The following is a 20,210-nucleotide window of genomic DNA, read 5'->3' on the forward strand; positions in this document are numbered from 1 at the left end:
AGTCTCTACACCAGGATGAGAACATTATGTTATTACCAGCAGATAAGGGATGTGTTACGATGGTTATGAATAAGCAGGATTACATTAAGAAAGCCAAGTATCAGAGGGGTAGCTGTGTTAGTCTGGATCTGCCAAAGCACCGAGGGGTCCTGTAGCACCTTATAGACTAACAGAAATTTCTATAAGGTGCCACAGGACCCCTCATTGCTCTTATTAAGAAAGCCAAGTTACTTCTTGAAGATCGAACAATGTATATTCCAATAAACATGGATCCTACCACACAGTTGGCCAATAAAATCAATCAAACAATAAAGTCCTTAGTGAATAGAGGTAAGATTACAAAACAAGAGCAATGGAAGATGAAAGCAAATGATTCAAATATACCATGACTTTATGGATTGCCTAAGGTTCACAAAGAGAACATTCCATTATGACCTATTGTTTCCCTTCCAAGAACACCAACATATAATTTATCAAAAGAATTGTGGCAGCATTTAAAATACCTAATGGCAAACTCACCACGTTCGATTACCTCTTCTATACAATTTTTATCTAAAATTAGAGGAAAATGGATTGAGCTTGATCAGTTAATGGTCTCTTTTGATGTTACCACACCATTTACATCAATTGATTTACAATTAGTTAAACAAATATTGAGTGACCTCTTAAAGATGGATAAGTCCCACTTGCTACAAACGATTAGGCATGACTCTATAATGGATCTTGTTGAATTATGTCTTAATACCAACTTTATGTTTGATGGTCAGATATACAAACAAATCAAAGGAATACCTATGGGTTCACCACACTCAGGATTAATTGCAGAAGCAGTAATGCAACGATTAGAACAAACTGCTTTGCCTTTAATTAAACCAAGCGTTTGGGTACGTTATGTGGATGAGACATTTGTGGTCATTAAGTGCGTTGATATAGAACATGCTTATGACATCTTAAATAGAACAATCAATGGTATCATGTTTACCATGGAAAAAGAATGTAATCAAGAGTTACCGTTTCTTGATGTTTTAGTAACGCGTAGTGAGAATGAGCATTTGGAAACATCAGTATACAGAAAAGAAACACATACGGACCAGATTCTCAGCTTTTTTAGCAATCATCCAGCTAGCCACAAAAGAAGTTGCATAAGAACTCTTTTTAATAGAGGAAAGACACATTGTAGCAGTGACTTAGCAGGCGAAGCCAAAGAGAAACATCTTAATCGTATTTTTAAATTAAATGGCTATCCAAAGAACTTCATCCAAAGATGTTTACTTAAGGATCCAAAATCAACAGGTACTCAACCTTTGGTTAAAAGAATAGGATTACCATATGTTAAAAATATTTCTGAGATAACACCAAGATTATTGAAACCGCATGGAATTGAGGTGGCACATAAACCAACAAATACATTGAGAAATATTTTATCTAAGCCTAAGGACCCAATTGAATGTATAAGTAGAACAAATGTGATCTATAAAATACATGTTCAAGTTGCTCTAAACATTACGTTGGACAAACAGGAAGGAAATTGGGTGTACGTATACATGAACATTGAACGGCAGCTAAACTACATGACCCTTTATCCTTGATCGCATTGCATGAAGATAACACTGGCCATAAATTTGATTTTAACCGCGTGGAAGTTATGGGTCAATCAGACCTTGGACAAGGAAGGGAGATTTTAGAAGCATGGTTTTCAGGTAATGATTCAATCAATCAGCATGTTGATTTGGATCCGGTGTTTGAGCCCATAAGATTAAGAGATAATAGGAAAAGATCTTCCAGGGAAACCAGGGTTAACAATGATTGGTCAAAGGTAAACAATCAATCAAGACCAACTATTGGTCAGGTGCACACAAAAAGGACCATATAAAGACCAGTTGGGGAGGACTTTATTGAACTGCATTGCGCACTAACAATATTACTTGGAATGGTAATGAAACATTTGCAATTTAATTGCTAAGCTTTAACAGCTGACTATTAAATGTAGCACTTTAACAGGAAGGACAAGAAGTCCTGTGGCACCTTATAGACCAACAGATATTTTGGAGCATAAGCTTTCGTGGACAAAGACCCGCTTCACTCATGCATCTAATGAACCAGGTCTTTGCCCACGAAAGCTTATGCTCCAAAACATGTGTTAGTCTATAACATGGGTGTCCAACATGTTGGCTTGCCTGGGCCGCATTGAGTGAAGATAGTCTTGGGCCGCGTACAAAATATATAATATAGTTAATGTATATAAATCACATAATAATGTTAAAAGTTTACGATCTTGTGGGGCCACATTACTAGCTGTCCAGGGCTGCACATGGCCCGCGGGCCACAGGTTGGACACACCTGGTCTATAAGGTGCCACAGGACTTCTTGTTCTGGAAGATACCAACTAACACAGCTACCTCTCTGATATTTAACAGGAAGGGTTCTCCTGACACTGTAGGTAATCCACTTCCACAAGAGGTGGTAGCTTGGTCAAAAGAAGACCTACACATAAGGTCAGCACAGCTTAACCATGTCTCAGGCGTATAGATATTTCACACTCTTGAAACCCATCACTACAGTGACCTGATTTTTCAGTGTAAACCAGCCCTTAGTAGCCTTTGGCCCAGATGTAAAGGGCACAGGCCAGTTTTCTTTTTAGAGCCACGGTGGTTTTAACTACAGATATAACTGTAACCCAACCCAAGCCAGAGCAAGCAGGGCAGCTTTGGACAGGGATGGCTGTCAGCCTGACCAGCAGCAGCTTAACCCAGTCTATCCTTTAGGGAAGCCTCTGCGCACAGAGGCCCACCACGGCAGGGCTCAGCATGTTACACTACACCGACGACGTGGCACGTACACAAGCCACACAGCCAGGCGCGGGGAGCCAAGCTCGGCCTACGCACTAAGGGCCTCAGCCAGGCGCTGCCCCCTCTACAGACGCTGGGCTTCGCTCCACTTCTCCTGCGCTAGCGGACCCCACGAAGAGGAACCCACACGCGGCAGGATTCCCGGAAGCATCACTACTGAGGCACCACCCCCGAGAGGCGGGGCGTGTGCAAGGGGGCAGCGCGTGACCTCCTCGAAGCACAGGCTGAAGACGCAGCTGCCCTTTGCATCGCTGGCCTTTACGTTTCACTGGTGTACGCATGCGCCTAAATTAAGCACCGCGTTCCCGTACGTATCCTGACGTATGTCATGCGCCATTTCCGAGCCAGGTTCAGGCGGCGACCGGGTCCACTGGTAGCTTCCTACCCTGCTGCTAACTCTCACGTGACGTATCTCCTAATAGACGTGTAAAGAGACAAATCAAAGGTTCCCCAGGCCGCATCTGATTGGCTTGAACTTGGAGCGGGTGGGTGGAGTGCCTGTGCGGTTTGGTTGAGGTGGCACCGGCTACATAGGCTCGGGTACGGCGTGTCCTTGGGCTCAGACAACGAGTGTGGGTCAGTGGTAGCATCGGTCGGAGGCGGAGAAGGCCGGCAGGTAGGTGCTATAAGGGTATACCCAACGGGAGGGGCTTGCCGGCGCTCTTGTCCCGGGCGGGCTCGGCCTGATCTCGTGGGCGGGGGATGGGGTATCCGCTCTACGGGGCCCGGGGTGCCGCGTCTGGTTCCCGCCGCCCTGGGCCAAGGTCGCAGCGGTGGCTGAGGAGGGAGTCTGTCCCCGGTTTCTGCTTGGCGCCGTTTTGCTGTGCCCCGGCGGTGGTTCTGCCCGGGCCGCTTGGCACCCGGCCCGGTGGAAGCCTCGTGTCCGTGTGGGGCCCGGCCGCCGCCAAGGTCAGGCTGCGGTGCGGTGGGCCGGTCCGTGAGCCCCCCGGGCGCCGCGCCGCGCTGGCTGGCTGGGCTGGCAGCGCTTCCATGGCAGTGTCCCCTGAGTGCCCGGGGTCTTGGCGGCGCGCAGGGCGCTACTTCAGCAGCCTTCGGTGTCGCTCCGGGGTGGGAGCAGAACCCTGCAGGCACCTGCTTTCCAGGCCGCGCCAAGTGTGTGGCTTTTGTCCTTCTGTGGAAGGCAGTGCTGTCACTCCCCGCTCGCTTTCTGCTGGGCGGGTGGAGTTGTATCTGAGGTGTTTGGGGTAGCGGGCTCCTACCTAGGAAAACCTCGACTAAAGTGATAAATATGTTCTCCTGCCTGTTCTGAAGTGCACCAAAACCTACTTGGCCTTGGTATGTTTTCCTCTGCAGTATTGGAGATGGGAGACGTTGAGAAAGGGAAGAAGATATTTATTCAGAAGTGTGCACAGTGCCACACAGTTGAAAAGGGAGGCAAGCACAAGACTGGCCCTAACCTGAATGGCCTTTTTGGAAGGAAGACTGGCCAAGCTGAAGGCTTCTCTTACACAGAAGCAAACAAGACTAAAGGTAAAATTGTGAAGTATTACTCTTTAAAGGTACATGGAAAATGTAGAACAGTAACTGTGACCTATAGACAACATCGAGCTGCTAGTGGCAACAGTTCTGCAAAAACAAGGAGTCCTGTGGCACCTTAAAGGTGAAGTTTCCTTTGGGCATAAGCTTTTATGAGTAAAAACCATAGTCAGAAACTTATGCCCAAATAAAACTTTGTCTTTAAGGTGCCATAAAGTTCCTTGCTTTTGCAGCTACAGACTAATACAGCTACCCATCTGAGAGTATTATTATTGAGTTAAGAGAAAATGGTTGCTGTTATATAACAGGTCCCTCAAAAATGTTTAATTCAAATGTATAATATGATGCTTCAACTTGCTAATCTATATTAACAAAAGTTTTTTAATTGTTTTTAGGAATCACCTGGTGTGAGGAGACCCTGATGGAGTACTTGGAAAATCCGAAGAAGTACATCCCAGGAACAAAGATGATTTTTGCCGGCATTAAGAAGAAGAATGAAAGGGCAGACTTGATAGCATATCTCAAAGATGCCACTTCTAAGTAATAGTTATCTGCTGCCTTATTTATTTCACAATGGAGAAGGAAATGAAAGCATCTCTGTGATGAGATTTGGTTTTTAAATTTTCTATTTTTACATGTACTGTATTAAGCATCTTAAAATCTGTCTCATCAACCAGAGAATGTTGCTCATGGGTGGTTGGTAAAGAATACACTTGTTTGGCAGTCATAACTTATGAGAACACATGTAAATTGGGTTGGGCTTGAATGAGTACAATCATGTTCTATGTTTTGTAGTCATTCTTGATCATGCAATTAAAAAAAAAAAGCTTTCTTGCTTCATTCTAAAGTATATAACTAGATATTATTCACTAGTATGGTGGCTATAAGCTAGCCCTTCAGCAGAGAGGAGATAAGTTTCTCGGTATTCCCCATATATCCTGTTCTCTGTTATCTTTCTCTCCCCCTGCCCCCAAGGAATAGCAGACATGGGAGTTAAAGCCTGATAAGCAAATTGGGCAAAGAGCCAATGCTATCAAAGTAGCTGGAAATCAGAAAATCTTGCCTAGTTAATACAAATTACTTATTTCCTTGTGCATGGTATGATGCGTGTCCTATCTTCAAAAATGATGCCTTCATAATCATAGGAACTTTTTAAAGGGATAGTTAACTTAAGCTGGTTCAGTCTAATGACTGTCCTACATCTCATATGTATTATGACCCCCTGAAAGAAGGATCTATCATGTTGTGGAAAAGTTATTAACTAACAAGTGTTCTGGAGTTAAAGTACAATGTAAAAAGTGTGCTTGAATGTGTGAGCAAGAACTTGTATTAAATGAGAAATTGGCTAGACAACTCAGTTGGATAGAATTTTCAATTCAATAGGTTCAGGAGTTGAAGGAAATGAAGTCTTCCCCTCTGTCTCACTTAAACAAATACTATTGCTTACTCACTTTTGAATCCTTGGGTTTTGGTATTTTTTGAACACTGTAAAATGGGAACCTAGACAGTTAACTTGTTTTCACAGACATTTGTTAGGATAAATGAATTTGTGTGCTGCCTTTCAGACACACATGATGAATTCAAGTGTGGTTGATGAATTAAAAAGCCTTCCCAGCATATACTTACTGAATGTCTGTGAAATTATTAACTGAGAAGAGTTGGGGTCATAACCATGCAGCTTTGAGCTGCACTGTGGTACTTGGCTTGTGAGAAGCAAAAGTGTCAAGGGTGATCAGCCAGGTGATGGGGACAGGAGTAAACCACTGAGAGGATTCAGTATTTTAATAATTTTTTTAAAAAAGTTGCAGGGAGGAGGAGGTGGATGGAAGGAAGGCTGCCAGCCTATCATCTCTGCAGAACATGCCTTATAGGGAGGCTTATTTTACCATTGCAACAGCAAAGTGAGGACTTTATTTTGCAATATACTTTAGTAGTCTTATGCTTTAATTCCTTGTGGTACCATTACATTTTGTATTTTCCCCTTTTAGCCCCTGGGGTGGGTGGGAGGGTGTGCATGTTTTGTTTAAGTACTGTACTCAGCTGGCTCCCTATCCACAGACAATCCCATAGCCACAGCTGCCAAGGTGTGGGTACTCAGTACCAGCACAAAAAAACCCTGCTCCTCCCTATTCCCACAGACCTTCACATCTTGTCTTCCCCATGCTAATACCACTCAGTGGCTGAGAAGCTACAGCTTTCAACTGCTGATTTAAGGTAAGCGTGGTTACCTCTTAATGCGGTCTTAACTTTTGTAACTGCAGAATTATTAAAATTTAATGGAGCATGAGAGGAAAGCCCACTCTAGCCTTTTATGCACTCATGTGTTAGTTAGTACTCTAATTGTGCAAATGACTTTTTGCTCAGTAAAGCAGGATGCTTAATGCAATAACGGAATTCTATCTACAGCAGCTGCAAAAATTACATAATACAAATTACATACCTGTAATTCTGCTCAGTCACTCTTCCACCTGAACAGCCCATGGAACACCGCCAGGCAAGGTCACATGAGTGGCAAGCCCTTTTGGGGGCCCTGCCATGCACATTTCCTGACCATGCTGAGGCTTGTCTACCTCCTTGAGGCACAGCATAGCTAAGGCAGAGCTCACATGCTTGCTGGAAGGCTTTGTGCTTTTCAGTTACTTGTGCCAGAGCAGCCCCTGGGCTGGTTCCATGGGCCTCACACGCAGGTGCTGCAGCTTTCGCTGCACCTTATCCTAGCCACACTCTTCCTCTGGGAGCCAAGCCTAGCACCAGCTTTGAGAAGCACAGTGTGGCTGCCACATGGGCCCAAATGCACTTGCCTGCTTCCTTTGCTAACATACTACAAGAGTCCCAGATGAGCAGCTCCCCCCTGTCCACACTGTTCTTCACACAGGGTGCATCTACACTAGCCAGCTAACAATGCCAAAATAGTACCCATCCCATCTACACCTGCCATGTGCCATTTCGACGTTGAAATGGACGTTAAGCAGCAAGACGTCGAAATCACTATTCCTATCCAAAGATGGGAATAGCACCCTACTTCAATGTTGAACGTCCAAGTAGCATGGGTGTAGGTGATCCATGTCCTGCTACTTAGAAATAGCGGAGTCCTTCAGGGCGGCCAGCAGCTGAGGGGTTGAGATTTTCTATCCAGCCCCCCTGGGGCTTTATGGTCCCTGTGCGCAGCAGCCTTTAAAGCACCATGGACCTGGATTTCCTGTGGCAGGAAGCTGAGAGCGTGCAGGCAGCAGCACACACACGTGCTAGCCCTGCACGCCCTCTACAGGCCCTGATCCATCTACCCATGGCATCGAGCCAGCCCCCAGGGCTCCCCTCCTGAGGGGACCCAGGCACCCCCAGCAGCTAAGCAGGGGGCCAAAAAGACGCGGGACTCGTCCTGGTCGTAGGCTGAGCTCTCAGACCTGCTGGGGCTCTGGGGTGAGGAGGAGGTACTCCACATGATGGGGAGCAAGTGTTGGAATGCGGAAGCATTGTCCCGACAGGCCGAGGGCTTGACTGACTAGGGTCACCCTGCCCACACTCCTGATCACATCCAGAGTAAGATGAAGGAGTCGCAGCAGGGGTATGCCCAGGCCCGGGACTCAGCTAGCTGGTCTGGGGCTGCCCCTGCCGCTTGCCCCTATTACAGGGAGCTCAGGACCATCCTGGGCCCCCTGGGACACCTCCGCGCCCCAGCCACCCTTGACACCACAGCTGACGAGCCCCAGGAGGCCTTGGAGCCGGACTCTGGCCCGGATGCCAGCCCTGCACCCTGGGGCCCACCCAAGGAGCCCCCCTTGGGATGGTGGATGAGGGGTCGAGCAGCGAGGAGGGAGGCTCCTCATTGACCTCCCCTCCCTCAGCACCGGCCAGGCGTCTGCCCACCAGGCTTCCCTCGACTGTGGCAATGGACGGTCAGGTATGTACCCTAGAGGGCACACACCCACGGTCCATGGGGTGGGGGCACCAGACATGACCAGGAGCCTCTCACACCCCCAGCAGACCCCAACCCGCAACTGCCCTGCCACAGCACGGTCCCAGGATGGTGGCATGGCCATCAGCACCCACACCCATGGACAGCACTGTGCCTTAACCCCGGGGGTGGGGGAACAATGTTATGGGGACAGCCAACAGGGACATCATGCCCACTGATGGGGATGGAGACCCAGCACCCAAGGAGGGCAGGGGGAATGGGCCACGGGCCAGGGCACAGTACTAACAGCCTTCCCCTCCCTTTCTGCAGCTGCACCATCCAACGCCCCCGGCAGCCTACTGGAGGTCAGCCACCGCCAGCGCCCGGAGACACCCCCAAGGCCAGCGGGACGGTCCTGCCACCGCTGAACCCTGGGGATGGTCACTGTGGACCACCAGCTCCTGGCAGCTCTCCAGTGGCAGACGGAGGTGGTGGAGGAGAGACTCTGCTTCAACGGGGAGGAGTCCACCCAGCAGTGGGCAGCGTGAGAGGACTTCATGGAGGTCTTTCAGGACATAGCCAGGTCAGTCCAGGAGGCCGTCGCCCAGCTCCCTCCCTGCCGCTCTACCTGCCTCCCCACCTGCCGTGCTGCCTGCAAGCTCCCCAGGACCAGAGCCCACTAGTGCTGAAGACTGGCCAGTGGTGGCATCCCGGCCGTACTTGCTGGTCCTCCCAGCTGGCCGCACCGGGGACCGTGGACATGGGGTCGGGGGTCGCAAGCCATACCCACCGAGGGTCGTGTCCCTCTATCTCCACCTGGGACTGATGGGCCAACGGCCGAGCCATCCACCAGGACCCCTATGTATATAGTTGTCCCCCTTTGTATATTGGTTGCAGTTTCTGTTGTGCACAAAACATAGTTAGCAGTTTTCAAAAAAAAAAAAAAAAAAAAGGTTTTATTTTCCAAATAACTGAAGGTGTGTGCTTGTTGGGGGGGGGGGGGGGGGGAGAGTGGCGTGTGGGTATTGGGGGTGGTGTGTGGGCAGTGCAGGCTGTGGGGGGGATCCTTGGGGGAAGGCCAGGGAGGTGATCAGGGGTCTCCCTGCTCGAAGTGGGCCCGCAGGGCCTCATGGACCCATACACCATCCCAGTGGGCCTGGCGGCTGCGTACAGAACCCAGCTGGGGGAAGCCTGTGCTGGCGTCAACTGCCCACACCTGGACGAAAGCCTTGCCCTTGCTCTCGACAATGTTGTGGAACATGCAGCACGTGCCCACAACCTGGGGCATGTTGTGGAGGCCGACATCCAGTCAGGCAAGGAGGCACCGCCAGCGGCCCTTCAGAAGGCCGAAGGTCCCCTCCACCAGCTGGCAGGTGTGGTTAAGGGGGGTGTTGAACTGCTCCTGGCTGACGTTGAGGTGGCCGGTGTACAGGCATATGAGCCAGGGCTGGAGAGGGTAGGCCCTGTCCACCACAAGGCAGAGGGGCACGATGGTGTCACCCAGAGGGATCTCCCTCTTGGGGATGTAGGTCCCCACCTCCAGCTGGCAGCACAGGCCCAAGTTCCTAAAAACATGGGCATTTTGTGTGCAGCCAGGCCAGCCCACGTACACATCCTGGAAGTGGCCCCGACTGTCCACCATGGCCTGCAGGACCATGGGGTGGTAGCTCCTGTGATTTGTGTATCTTCCTCCGCTGTGGTCTGCGGCAGGGATGGGGATGTGGGTCCCATCCAGGGCCCTGAAGCGTTTTGGGAATCCCATGGTGGTAAATCCGGCAACGGCAGCATCCAGGTCCCTGAGTCAGATGACCCTCTGGAGCAGCATGGCATTGAGCACACAGACCACCTGTGGGGAGGGAACACAGGCACCCATGAGGGTGTGCAGGGTGCCCCAGGGCCCTCCTCGCAGACCCCCCTCCTGGGCACCTCCCTGGGTACCCCTCCACCCAGCCCCTCACTCCCCAGCCCCATACCCTGTCCCTCCCTCCCTTGTCACCCCTCACTCCCCAGGCCCACACCCGGGCCCCCATCCCCGCCTCCCTCAGTCGGTGCATGCTCAGGCCTCCTTACCTCCATGATGACGGCCCCAACCGTGGCCTTTCCCACTCCAAACTGGTGTCCCACGGAGCAGTAGCTGTCTGGAGTGGCCAGCTTCCAAACGGCTATTGCGACCCTCTTCTCGACAGAGAGGGCGCACTGGATCTGGGTGTCCTGGTGCCTCAGTGCAGGGGTGAGCCACTGGCAGAGCTCCAGGAAGGTCTGCCGGCTCATGTGGAAGTTCCGCAGCCACGGGTCATCATCCCACTCCTGCATGACCAGCTGCTCCCACCACTCAGAGCTGCTGGCGTAGCTCCACAGGCAGGGGAGCACCCGGTGGGGGAGGAAGAGGGGAGCCCGGTGGTCAGGGGCATCCCCGTGTGCCCCCGTGGAGGGCTCCTCTGGCAGGAACCACTGGGCAGCCTCCCAGGCAGCACCTAGCAGGGCACTTGCCCCCAGATGACTACCTGGTGGGCTCCTCTTCCTGCTGCTGCTGCTGCTGCTGCTGCTGCTGGGGGTCCATAGCTGCTGTGACTTGGTCTGCGAGAGTGTGGAGAGTACCCTGCAGACCTCATGCTATGCAGGCCAGGTGTGTCTGGGAGGGGACTTTTAAAGGAGCAGCTTGCTGTTGACCCAGAAGAGCTAGTCCAGCCTGTGACCCGGTCCATGGGCTTTCCTGGCCCCTTATTTTGACGGGGAGTGCTTGTGTGTGTGGACGCTCTGCATTTCCTTCCAGGACGGCTCCTTTTGACATTCCCCGTCACTACTTGGATGTTGAACGTCGATGGCACCAGCCCTGGAGGACGTGTAGACGATACGCATCGAAGTAGCCTATTTCAGTGTTCTTACTTTGACATAGTGTGCTAGTGTAGACATAGCCACAGTGATGCAGTAAGGCCCAGTGTGCTCCAGCAATATATAACTACATTTTCCAGGAAACGGGCACTGAGGCAGAAAGATATATTCAGAACTAGCACTTTTCTTAGTCAAATGTGGAAAAATGTGTAGTCTTGGTGGAATTTCTTGCACACTTTCAATGTGTGACAGGCTTTTGTACTGAAAATGCAAGCCTGCAGTGTAAAAGCTGCTGGGGAGGACTGGAGAAAGCTGGCAGACAGACAGGAGACAGCTGAAGCTTTTGATACTAAGGAGACAAATGCATCCCCTCCTACTTTCACCACTTTGGGGAAGGTCTGGTTGGAAGAATGGGCCCAACAAATTGTTCATTACAGCTTTGCAAGCGTGTTACCCATCATTTACTGCTACATCCAATGTTGGATAAACATGTTTGCTTCATGTTTTTACCAGATCAATTGTGGAACAGCAACAGTTTACTGTTGGCTTACCTAGTGATGGATTTCCATATATTGGGTGGCTTTTAATAACACCTTAAAATTGATACTTTTCATCTATTCTGGCATGCTTTCATAGCCTCCACGTGGAAACAAAAGACTTTTAATTTCATTGCTTTTTTTGGTTTTTTTTGACAAGCTTTCTCATTGTTTTGCATCCTCTTGATAATTACCTAGCATGTTCATTCCCTCTGAAGCACCTGCCATTGGCCACTGTTGGAAGACAGAATAGTAGGCTGTATGGACCTTTGGTGTGACCCATTATGGCCATTCTTATGACAGTCCAGTGTTTGGTACTAGCCAAACCATTGGCAGGAGTGTTGAATTTAATTGTTCTGTGGTGTCCACTATTTTGTGGCTCTATTATAATTACATCTTGAGTCAGCTATTGTATGTTGCATTGAAAATATGGTAAATAGCCCTCTTGCTTTGTTTGCTTTAGACCCAGCTGTTCTAAAATCAAATTGTTTAATATGTCAACAAATTGCTTTGCTGTTTGATTCAAGTCACATTTGATTGGTTGGTTTGTTTACTCATAATGACCACAAGAGGGAGCCAACATACTGAAAAACTACCTGTGAAAGTTAAAAACTGCCTTTGGTAACTATTTTTAATCAACCTTTGCATGTTTAAAGGGGAGAAAAGCAAAGCTGGCTTTACTGAGTGACAATTTTACAAAGTGCATAAGAAAAGAATTTTGTCCCTAGATTAATAGGCAAGTGCATGCATATAGGGGGGATAATGTGGAATGTTCTGAACCCTTGGACTGATCAGTACTTCATATTTCATCATCAAAGCTGATTTGAAGCAAGCTTATATAAGCCAAAGGCATTGGTACATTAGGAGCTAATACAATTTAGTCATAAAGCAACTCTTTATTGATGTGAGCTACTCTGTGGGTCTCTTATCTAAACAGCAGATCTCTAATATGCATTCTGCCTGTGTTCCCCTCCTGGAACGTGCATTGACGTAAGTTGAAGATTTGTGTCTAGAACAATGCAGAGATCGCAATCTACTTCAACCAAACTGCAGATAGAAGAATTTACTCCTCCTGCTGCCCACGACTCAGGTCCATGAGCATTTTACATGGTTGCCTGGTTCTTTTGCAGACATGCAGATGGGCTGATTGCCCTAGGTGGGGTCAGGAAGGAATTTCCCCAGGTCAAACTGGCAGAGACCTTGGAGGTGTGGTGGGGGTTGCCTTCCTCAGCAGCTTTTTGGTTCAAGACAATTGTCAGGATTGTCTGGATATTTCAATCATTTTCCTGTCATTGCAGAGGCCTTAGGCACCTCAATTCCTCCCATTCTTTCCCAATGCTACTTAGAAGGTCTGGTAGTCTGTGGACTGCAGTACTTTGATCAGTTGCTGGATTTAGTGAGCAGGTGCTAGGGGATGGTGGTGACTTCTGATATGTCAGATTAAACTCTCAGGCTATGGCTACACTATAGTTGTAATTCAGGATACAAATGTATCCCAAAATAGCAACTCTGTGGCTCAACACCACACTCGAAATAGTAGCATTATTTTGAGTGCAGTATTCCGTTTCTGGTACCCCCTCATCATGAGAGGGGTAGTGGAAACTTTAAAATGTAGATGACACCAAGTTCGAAATATGTTAACTCAAAATAAATTATGCAGTTTGCATTGCACAAATTGTGTAAGTTGTTTTGAGTTATGACTACAGTGTAGCTGTAGCCTGAGGCTATGTCATCATAGCAGTGATATTTCAAAATAAGGTATGCCAGAAGAGATTTTTCCAGAATAGCTTATTTTGGAGTAGTGCATCTACACACAAAATACATATTGAAATAGAGCTCAGCTATTTCAGAATAATGTCCAGACACAACAGAGCTTATTTTGGGTTAGAGCCCTTGGTTACACTATATCTTATTTCAAAATAGCCCCATTCCCTCTCTACGTGCATCCTATTCTGAAATATCTATTTCAAAATAGGTGCTATTCCTTGTAAAATGAGGCTTACCAAGTTTAAAATAAGCAGTCTGCTATTTCCAAACAGCAGTTGCATTGTGTAGACACTTGCTGCACTGAAATAACTGACCCTTTTTCTGAAATAACTTTGCTGTGTTGACACACCAGCTGCATCTGCACCAGCAAGTTCTTTCGGAAAATCTGGCCCTTTTTCGAAAGAACACACAGAGCTTTTACACACACTGCACTCTTTCAATCTGAAATCAAGAGTGTCTCTCTTCTTCTGGAAGCTCTCTTCTGCTCCCAGATCAGGAAGAGTGCCTTCTTTCAGAAGATTATTTTGAGAAAAATGCATGTGTAGATGCTTTGTGGGCCCTTTTTTCTAAAGAGCAGTCCTCTTGGCACCAGATTTTTCTATCTCCTGGCCCGTTCTTTTGAGAGAGCAGGGTCTGTGTAGATGCTGTCTATCGAAAGAGCAGGTTAATCTTTTGAAAGAAGGGTTTTTTGGGAGATCTCTTCCAGAAGAACTTCTTTTGAAGTGTTGCTTCAGTGTAGATAGACGTAGCCACCCTGACAGAATAAAGAAAGATGTTAGAATATGTGATAGTTGCAACCACGGACCACCATTCAGTTTTAGGTATGTCTAATTTACCTACCTCTATCCTACTCTTTTTATGGGTATTCTAGCATAAGGCAAAGTGTGATGGATTCTGCTGTCTTTAGAAGGCCATAGCACCTTTCTTTCTATCAGTTAATATACAGTTGAAACTACAAATAGTAAATATGCCAAGTAGGAGGTATGTTCTTAATTAAGCTGTAATATGTATTCTGGACCCATCTTATAATGTTGAAGAACTCAATCCAGCAAGACTCAGAGCACTCTTAGGCTATGTCTACATAGCAGGTGCTATTTTGGAATATGACGGTATCCTGAAATAGCTGCCCACATCTAAGCAATGTGCCCATTGTCTCAAAACGGTCTGAGATAACTGGCACGCTATTCCAGCATCTCTGTTTACCTCATCACATGAGGAGTACAGGAGTGCCTTGAAATAGCTCTTTATTTTAGAATGTAGCACTGTTTACACAGTGCCACATGCTGAAATAACCCATTTTGAAACAGACATATCACAAATTTTGGAGCTTGAAGCACTGTGTAGACATACCCTTAGTGTTTTGCTGGACTTAGGAAGCAGTACACGGCACATTTGTGACTTCTCATGTTTAAAGTTAATCATGTGCTTCAGTGCCTTATTAGATTAGAGCAAACGTGCTTTTTCACCTTGAAAAATCAAGCCCTATAGTGTGCTTGTGTCAATGTGAGCTTTCACAAAAATGATGTGACATCTGGCTATAAAATTACAAGATTCTCACTACTAACTTCCTCCCCATCTCCAGAGAGAGAGAAAAAGAGAGAGAGAAAATCCAGAAGGAAAGTTTTGCAGGAAATATGGTGCTAAGTCACAAAGCAAGTCAAGAAGAGGAGGCGGGTTCTCTGAACAGGAGTGTGACTAAAAAAATAAAGCTAAGGTAAAATACATGCTCAAAAGAGAGAAATATAAAGTGGAAAAGAGACAAGTTTAGTGCAGGATGAACTATTCCATCTCATTGTGTCCTGCTGCTGTAAAGATTAGCAGCATGCTTCTGCTCTAGCTCCTCAGGAAGACACCGAATATCACTGCCTAATAGGGGAAACCGACAGAAGCACTCACAGCAGTAACACACTGCTCTCTTCCCACTGCAGATTCTGGTAGCTCAGTGGGGGTTAAATGAAGGTCCCATAAGACTTAATTCTTCAGTTCTCTCTCTCCCACCTCCATTCTTTTATACCTGCAATCCAAAAACTTCTGAGGGTTGTGCCTTCCCTTTCCCCAGAGCCAGGACTGGAGTAGGACCATGGCACTGGGGTGGAGTGGAAACAGACAGAGGTAAGGTGGCTGTCTGGGGCCAGGAGTGGAGTGGGGACCAGGGACTGAGGCTGGAAGTGGGAGCAGTGGTAGGGGCCTGCAGCCAGGTGCAGCCCCACTCCTGGCCTCACTCCCAGCCTCGGCCCCAACTGGGAGCAGAATCAAGATCAGGGGCTGGCATGAAGTTGGGAGCAGAGCTGCACCCAGGCTGGGGACAGGGCCAAGCACAGGGGACACAACCATGGGCAGAACCAGAGCAGAGCTAGGGGCATGGAAGGGCTGGTTGGCACTTTCTCCTTGACCCTGCCATGGACTCCTGGATGTTCTTCCAGTTCCACACCCTGCCCCCCACCCCCAGATGTGCACCCCCAGTCTGGGGACACGTTTTGTTCCCACATTTCTACCAATTGTCTGTTTCAGTTTATGTTAAGATTTCCCCCGAAATCTGCCATATTGCCTACATGTTTGTATTTTATTCTTTTTTATCCCAAATTTTAATTATATATATCTCATTAGTAAATGTACTTATAGTATGACAATTACTTGCTACATTTGTCAAATAACCTTTTGCAGAGCCTTAGACTTTGATACTTTCTCAATAATGCTAAAGTCTAAGTCCCCATTTATGCAACATGACTGAATTACATTAGTTGATGGTATAATTTTAGCTTTCTTTTCTGGATCTGATCCTTACCTACATGATGCAGAGAGTTGCATGTGCTGTCTATATTAGTTTGTAGGAAATAGTTTATAGAAGAGGGACTGGAGCACAGTAGAAAGGAATAACACATTTTCATTAATATGAAAAATAACTGGTTATCCAATTATTTTTCATGTTCTTGAAAAGAGGAACTTTTTATTGCAGCGTTCACTTGTTAATAATGCCAGTCCCCCAATCTCATTGTGTGCCAAGTCCAGGCATTACATATAAGTTCTCGTAGCTATAAGTAAAGACGAAAAGGCTACCAAAACTTTTGTGAATTCACTCCCCAAGCCAGCAGAGTTTGACTCACTCCCTGAATGACTTGGCTAAGGCTTGGTCGATACTAGGAAAATAAATCAATTCCAGATATGCAGTTCCAGCTATGGCAATTTCATAGATAGAATCTCAATATCAGAAATCGACCTACTTGATGATCTTCACTAAGGAAAGTTGATGGGAGCATTTCTCCTGTCAACCTCCCTTACGCCTTGCGCTAGCAAGGAGTAGAGGGGTCAACTGCTGACTCCACAGATGGATTTTGCACATCTCTACCAGATGTGTGAAATCAAACTCCAGAAGATCAACCCTGAACTGGTGGATCTTTGCAGAAGTGAAGACAAGCACTTAGCTGCCTTCAGTTGGCTTCAAATGAAGTAACAACTATTTTGGCCAACCAGGTTAGACTATGGCAGGTGATTGCCCTTTTCTGTAATAAACATTTCCCTCTCTTTCCTTTCCTGTAAGTTTACAGTAGGAAACTTTCATAATGAAGAGGTTGTTTTTATTTATTCTTGGGCCCAGCGTACTCTAAGAAGTTTATGGTCCTTTTACATTTGAACACTGTAAATATGGGGCCATTTTGGTATGGAGGGAAATAGGCGTATATTTCTTATGTTCATCATGATCAGTTGGATTAATGAGCACCTTGGAGGGGAATAGTAAGAAAATGATCACTGCTTTACAAGCACATAGAAGCCATGTCATCTAAACAGAGAGAGTTGACATATATGCCTCACCTCTTCCAGCTGGCAGAGATCAACCAATGAGCAAGCAATTTCCATTTGTGACTCTGTTTTCTCTTCACGGCCACAATATCCCACACAAGTAGCTGGCACTGGCCACTGGCCGCTGCTCTGGGTGATTGGTTGGGGGTGCAAAAATCTGAAAGGCAAGCCTGGAAGTTAGCAGGGTGCCTTTTTTCTGGAGTCCTACAGCTGGGGACAGGGCCAGGCACAGAGCTGGGATCTGGACACACATCAAGCCAAGAAATCTGTGTTTCAGGTATTCAACTGTGTTGAAGCCAAGTTCAATATTCAGATCAGTGCAGGGTTCTTTCCAGAGCCTCCCGTCATGAAACTGAAGATAGAAGTTATCTCCTTAATCCAGTGAGTCTGAGAGCCTGGCTGTGTCTTGAAGAGCTGAGCTATACTACATGAGGGTGTCTCTGGTTAGGGTGACCATCTCTCCCATGGCCACATATGGGATGGGGGGCGTGCTCCCCCCTTCTTATTCCCTGAGACTTGGAGAAGCAGCAGGGACAGAGCAGCTGCGGTGCTCCCCTTTTCTCTGAGCCTGATGCACAGTAAATGCTCTCTGGCAGGCAGGTGCACCTGCGCAGGAAATACAGGACAATTAATCCCTTTCATGAAATAAGTTGGGATGCATTTTTGGCATCCAAAATACAGGACCTTCCCGCCAAAAACAGGATGGATGGTTACCCTATCTCTGGTGTGACAGCACCGGTACCCTTTGAATGTGCAATCGGTCCTGCTTTGACTTTGGTCATTGTTCTTCTTCAACCAAAACTTTCCTTGCTGCCATAAATAAAGTCTGCTCTTACCTGTGGTTTACATAATGGGAATATTCACCAGGATTTGTCTTTGGCGCTTTCTAGTCCACCATGATGGAAATGAGCCTTTTAGGAATGGGATTCAGATGTCCAAGAGGCTGCTGAGACATTGGTATCATATTCAGAACAACCTAGAGAACAAGCCTGCTTTCATTTCCTCCACAAAGCTTCTTTCCTGGTTCTCTCTGATATCTTGAAATGTGAAACACCTTTACATCTTCTGGTTCTTATCAAAAATTATTTTTCATGATCTTGATACTCATTTATTACAGATCTCAATTTCTAGAAAGCCAATTCTCCAGGGTGGTTCAGTGCCAATTCCAGCAGTTATATGTAAGTGCTACGAAGAAGTGAAGACAAAAAAACCTGAAGTGCTTATGAATTCCTGCTCCAAAACCGTGAAGAGTAGTCTGCACATTAATGTGACAATAGGGTCTTACACAAAGGTTTCTCAGCCTAATGTGGTTCAAAAAGATCTTAATAAACTTTATTCTATTCTGGACTAAAAGGCTTCACTTTCTTTCTAGGCATGTTCCGTGACAGCAGTTTCTGTCTGTTAGGATAAGAAAGGGGTGCTTCCCACTTAAAATACTAGAAGGCATAATGCTATATCACTTCCATTAAAGACTTGGGAATCTCTGCAGATGTCCTAGTTGAAAGTTGAGTCCTGTGTGCTTTACTCATTAGCCTGTGTCTGTTCTGGCATGGGGTGCTGCTGTTTTGGTTCTTGCTATGTGGACTGGCACAGTAGGATGTTGGAGAATGCCTTTTTTTTCCCTCTGCCTCCTTCTAGGCAGCCCGGGTATCCCATCTGCTTTTTTGTGTGTGGTAGGATGTTTACCTCATATAGTTAAGGAAGAGATTAACTCTGTCCTACCCCCAGACTGGAGGTTAGTCTTCCAAGCAGCCTAGAGAGGCAGCATAAGCCACAGCCAATCAGGGAGCAGCTATGAGCAGAAGTAATTTGGGGCCCAGTGGGCTTATATAAAAGGAGCTGCAGGGCCAGAAACAGGCAGTTATTTCAGGGAGCCCAAGGAGAGAGGACCATGTTCCTAGCGTCCTACAGGCAGGAAGTACTTTAGACAGACAAGTTACTGGGAAAGACCAGTGGAGCTGGAGGGAGCTCCTGGGACTTATGGGCTGGAAGCCCAGAGAAGAGGCAGAGGAGGTGCTGGGGTCCACAGAGAAGTTAAAGAGGCAGGAGGAAACTACTGTCTTATAGCATCCCTGGCCTGGGACCTGCACTAGCTAGTGGTTTCCCCCCTCCCCACAACTTACCGTTGGAGAAGTGGTTGGACTATAGAACTGGGTGATACACAACCCTCACTCCCTCTAGCACAGGGAATCCATGGCCAGAGGGCTGAGTGAGGAAAAGGATGTTGCAGTTCTTGGGCTGCAATCTGGATATTCAGACATAGATCACTACCTGTTGGGCCTGACCATCAAGCCAGCTTTCTATCCGCCTTACAGTGCATGGGTCCAATCCACACTTCCTCAACTTATGGGCAAGAATGTTGTAGGAGACTGTATCAAAAGCTTTGCTGAAGTCAAGGTATATCACGTCCATTGACTTCCCCACGTCCACAGAGCCGGTTACTTCATCATAGGAGTTAACCGGATTGGTCAGGCAGGACTTGCCCTTGGTGAATCTATGTTGACTACTCTTGATCACTTTCTCCTCTTCCAAGTGCTCCAAAATGGATTCCTTGAGGATTCCCTCCATTATTTCCCCAGGGACTGAGGTAAGGCTGACAGGTCTATAGTTCCCTAGATTGTCCTTCTTTTCTTTTTTAAAGATGGGCACTACATTTGCCTTTTTCCATTCATCCGGGATCTCTCCTGATCTCCAAGAGTCTTCAAAAATAATGGCCAAAGGCTCTACAATGACATCTGCCAATTTCCTCAGAACCCTTTGGTGCATTAAATCCAGACCCATGGATTTGTGTACATCTAGTCTTCCTAGGTAGCTCTTAACTCACTCCTTCCCCACTGATGGCTGCCCTCCACCTTCCCATACTGCATTCTCTAGCACCATAATGTAGGAGCGGTCCTTGTCCATGAAGACTGAGGCAAAAAAAGCACTGAGTACTTCAGCTTTTCTCACATCATCTGTCACTAGGTTACCTCTTTCATCCGGTAATTGCCCCATTCCTTCCCCTGATAACCCTCTTATTGTTAACATGCCTATTGA

General features: G+C 47.2%; 1 protein-coding gene across 1 annotated transcript; it reads left to right on the forward strand.

Moving 5' to 3' along the window:
* The first annotated feature begins 3,309 nt into the window (after positions 1-3,309).
* CYCS (cytochrome c, somatic) lies at positions 3,310-5,699 on the forward strand. The gene is made up of 3 exons (XM_074984610.1): positions 3,310-3,465; positions 4,164-4,340; positions 4,742-5,699. Exons 2-3 carry the CDS (start codon positions 4,172-4,174, stop codon positions 4,888-4,890), a joined length of 318 nt encoding a protein of 105 aa, XP_074840711.1. The 5' UTR covers positions 3,310-3,465; positions 4,164-4,171; the 3' UTR covers positions 4,891-5,699.
* Positions 5,700-20,210: the final 14,511 nt, after the last annotated feature.

The sequence above is a fragment of the Carettochelys insculpta genome, chromosome 2 (genome assembly GCF_033958435.1).
Source record: "Carettochelys insculpta isolate YL-2023 chromosome 2, ASM3395843v1, whole genome shotgun sequence".
Lineage (NCBI taxonomy): Eukaryota > Metazoa > Chordata > Testudines > Carettochelyidae > Carettochelys > Carettochelys insculpta.

Excerpts from the sequence above, each read along its gene's own strand:
- CYCS (XM_074984610.1), top strand. The coding sequence starts at position 4,172 with ATGGGAGACGTTGAGAAAGGGAAGAAGATATTTATTCAGAAGTGTGCA. Across the intron at positions 4,341-4,741 it reads AGAAGCAAACAAGACTAAAG|GAATCACCTGGTGTGAGGAG; the intron begins GTAAAATTGTGA and ends AATTGTTTTTAG.